This window comes from Oncorhynchus clarkii, chromosome 12, assembly GCF_045791955.1.
Source record: "Oncorhynchus clarkii lewisi isolate Uvic-CL-2024 chromosome 12, UVic_Ocla_1.0, whole genome shotgun sequence".
NCBI classification, from domain to species: Eukaryota; Metazoa; Chordata; class Actinopteri; order Salmoniformes; family Salmonidae; genus Oncorhynchus; species Oncorhynchus clarkii.
Window position 1 is genome coordinate 3,361,985 of NC_092158.1, and position 4,054 is coordinate 3,366,038.

The following is a 4,054-nucleotide window of genomic DNA, read 5'->3' on the forward strand; positions in this document are numbered from 1 at the left end:
CTCTCCCTCTCTCCCACCTCCCCTCCCTCCCTCTCTCCTCCTCTCTCTCTCCCTCCTGCAGGCTGCAGGCTGTGCTAGCTGCCACAGTGGTGTGGAGGGAGATGCTGCAGACCGATGTGATGAGACTGAGATGTGGATGTGATGCTGCAGTCGCTGTGTGTCGGGGTTGTTCTGTGTCTTGGTGTGTTTCTGTGAAGACGTGATGTTATGCCGCTGACACGCACTGCTGTTCTGCTGGAAGAGTGACTTGCCAGGAGGAGCAAAGGAGGAGGAGCAGTCCTTTCAGAGGTGAAGAAACCCTATCAAAATAGAGGAGTGGGAGAAAAGGAGGAGGAGCAAAAGAGCGGGAGGTGAGAGAGAGAGAACCGGAGAAGCAGGAAGAGAAGAGTTAGAGGAGAGAGAGAGAGAGAGAGAGAGAGAGAGAGAGAGAGAGAGACACGGAGGAGGAGAGAAGCAGGAAGAGAAGGGTTAGAGAAGAGAGAGAGAGAGAGAGTGAGAGCGAGAGAGAGAGAGTGAGACGGAGGAGGAGAGAAGCAGGAAGAGAAGAGTTAGGGGAGAGAGAGACAGAGCCAGAGGAGGAGAGAAGCAGGAAGAGAAGAGCGGAGAGAGAGAGAGAGAAAGGGAGAGAGAGAGAGAGAGAGAGAGAGAGAGAGAGAGAGAGAGAGAGAGAGAGAGAGAGAGAAAGCCGGAGGTGGAGAGAAGCAAGAAGAGAAGAGCGGAGAGAGAGAGCCATGATAGGCACACCTCTGCAGAGGAAAGCCCCAGCATCATCAGAGTGAGTAGCATTACCTTCTATATTCCCCCCTCCTCTTCCTCCTCCCTGCCTCACTCCCTCCCTCCTCTTCCTCATCCCTCCTCTTCCCTGCCTCACACCCTCCCTCCTCTTCCTCTTCCTCCTCCCTGCCTCACACCCTCCCTCCAATCTCCTCTTCCCTCCCTCCATCCCTCCCTCCATCTTCCTCTTCCTTTCCTCCATCCCGCCCTCTCTCCATCCGTCTTCATCCTCCATCCTGCTTTGCCCTCCTCCTCCGTCGGACATCATCCCAGGGTTGCTGTGGCAACTGCAGCTCTGGATGGGCAAGGCACTAACTCAGCTGGTCATGGCTCCATGCAGGGAGGAAAGACGCTACTCATTGTGTCATCATTCTCTCTCTCTCTCTTCCTGTCTACCTCGTTGTTTATGGATGGTTTGTCATGTATATTATTCATAGGGTTGGGTCAGTCACGTTGAGCAGACTATCTTTATCTTGGGTCTCTCTCTCTCTCTCTCTCTCTCTCTCTCTCTCTCTCTCTCTCTCTCTCTCTCTCTCTCTCTCTCTCTCTCTCTCTCTCTCTCTCTCTGTGTCTCTGTCTCTCTGTCTCTCTGTCTCTCTCTTTCTCTCTGTCTCTCTCTCTCTTTCTCTCTCTCTCTTTCTCTCTCTCTCTGTCTCTCTCTCTCTCTTTCTCTCTCTCTCCCTCTCTCTCTCTCTCTCTCTTGCTCTTTCTCTCTCACTCTCTCTCTGCTCTCCCCCTCTCTCTTTCTCTCTCACTCTCTGCTCTCTCCCCTCTCTCTCTCTCTCTCTCTCTCTCTCTCTTTCTCTCTCTCTCTTTCTCTCTCTCTCTCTGTCTCTCTGTCTCTCTCTCTCTTTCTCTCTCTCTCTCTTTCTCTCTCTCTCTCTCTCTCTGGGAAATAGATGACAACAATGTTTAGCTTGAGTGGACAAGTGACAGTGAAAGAATGGAATTCAAATGAGGAGATGGACAGGTGAGAGAGGGAGAAAAGAGAAAATATCTAGTTTGGAGAAATGAGTAGCCCCATACCACCACTGTGACGACTGTAGCTGGCAGCCTGGTGTTGAAGCTTGAACTGCTCCAAACTGTTGTCTACCTTCTTTTGGACAACTGAGCCCCTATAACCGCCAGTCATTTTAATTCAAGCAGAAATGCCCTTCATGTCTGTGAGAACAACCAATGGAACAAAGTTTCTGACTATGAGGGAACACATACAGTGAGCTCCAAAGTATTGGGACAGTGACACATTTTGGATTTGAAATTATACAATGACTATGACGTTAATAAATTACAGACTGTCAGCTTTAATTTGAGGGTATTTTTATTCATATCGGGTAAACTGTTTAGAAATTACAGCACTTTATGTTCATAGTCTCCATATTTTAGGGGACCAGAGGACTTGGGACAAATTCACTGTATTAAAGTAGTGTAAAGTTTAGTATTTGGTCCCATATTCATAGCACACAATGACCTCATCAGGCGTGTGAATCTACAAACTTGTTGGGATTCATTTGATGTTTGTTTTGGTTATTTCGAGCTCAATAGAAATGAATGGTAAATTATGTATTGTGTCATTTCAAAGTAATTTTTTATTGTAAATAAGAATAGAATTGTACCATTTCAATCCAAAGTGCTGGATTACAGAGCCAAAACATCAGAACGTGTGTCATTGTCACCAATACTTTCGGAACTCACTGTAATCAGATGAAGAGATAGCAGCTGGAGTCGCAGTGTTCTCTGGGTAATCCATGCCTCTGTCAGGGCCAAACAGTGAAGGGACTGAAGGGCAGCCTAGGCTGAGATGAGCTCAGTCTTCTCTGGGGTGATCCATGCCTCTGTCAGGGCCAAACAGTCAAGGGACTGAAGGGCATCCTAGGCTGAGATGAGCTCAGTCTTCTCTGGGGTGATCCATGCCTCTTGTCAGGGCCAAACAGTCAAGGGACTGAAGGGCAGCCTAGGCTGAGATGAGCTCAGTGTTCTCTGGGGTGATCCATGCCTCTGTCAGGGCCAAACAGTCAAGGGACTGAAGGGCAGCCTAGGCTGAGATGAGCTCAGTCTTCTCTGGGGTGATCCATGCCTCTGTCAGGGCCAAACAGTCAAGGGACTGAAGGGCAGCCTAGGCTGAGATGAGCTCAGTCTTCTCTGGGGTGATCCATGCCTCTGTCAGGGCCAAACAGTGAAGGGACTGAAGGGCAGCCTAGCTCAGTGTTCTCTAGGTTGATCCAACAGTGAAGGGACTGAAGGGCAGCCTAGGCTGAGATGAGCTCAGTGTTCTCTGGGTTGATCCAACAGTGAAGGGACTGAAGGACAGCCTAGGCTGAGATGAGCTCAGTGTTCTCTGGGTTGATCCAACAGTCAAGGGACTGAAGGGCAGCCTAGGCTGAGATGAACTCAGTGTTCTTGACAGCAGATCGGCAGTTCCAAACGCTGCCAGAGACACAGAATTCAACATGGGGTTGTGCACACAGGGTCCATTACATTAGAAGAGTTGCAGCCAAAGGGGTGGAGAGCTTCTGTAAAGCCTACAGGGAGAGGAGAGAACAGGTACAGAAAACACACACATAGTTGCCAAAGATACAACAGAGCAAAATGAGATCTTCTGATATTAACTACAATACCAGTCAAGGGGTTTTCTTTATTTTTACTATGTTCTAAATTGCAGAATAATAGTGAAGACATCAAAACTATGAAGTAACACACATGGAATAATGTAGTAACCCACAAAAAACTGTTAAACAAATCAAAATATATTCTTAAAAGTAGCTTAAAAACTTAAAAGTAACTTGGCAGAATTACTCGGCAGAATAACTTGGCAGAATAACTTGGCAGAATAACTTGGCAGAATAACTTGGCAGAATAACTTGGCAGAATAACTTGGCAGAATTACTTGGCAGAATTACTCGGCAGAAAAACTTGGCAGAATTACTTGGCAGAATAACTTGGCAGAATAACTTGACAGAATTACTTGGCAGAATAACTTGGCAGAATAACTTGACAGAATTACTTGGCAGAATAACTTGGCAGAATAACTTGACAGAATTACTCGGCAGAATAACTTGGCAGAATTACTCGGCAGAATAACTTGGCAGAAATGTCTTCATTTCACCACACAGCAAAGCTGACTCCGGAACAAGGTTCCTGAAGAACAACACAGTTCACACACCAAGTACGCTACCGGAAAGACAGTCCTTAAAGTAGATGTCCTATGATGAAGATGAAGCCAAACATTATCCTTATCACTCCACGACATAACAGGAGTCCTCTAGTTATAGAATGAAGGAAA

At 47.1% G+C, this 4,054-nt stretch overlaps 1 protein-coding gene across 2 annotated transcripts in view; it reads left to right on the top strand.

Annotated features, from left to right (window-relative positions):
- Window positions 1-663: 663 nt before the first annotated feature.
- LOC139422649 (PALM2 and AKAP2 fusion) overlaps window positions 664-4,054 on the top strand; it is a 228,511-nt gene continuing 225,120 nt past the window's right edge. The window contains exon 1 of one of the 2 annotated variants that reach the window (XM_071173806.1): window positions 664-775. In XM_071173806.1, coding sequence (XP_071029907.1) covers window positions 732-775 — 44 coding nt within the window. In that variant the 5' untranslated portion in view covers window positions 664-731. The remainder of the gene's footprint in view (window positions 776-4,054) is intronic. The other variant, XM_071173805.1, reaches the window with a different exon arrangement.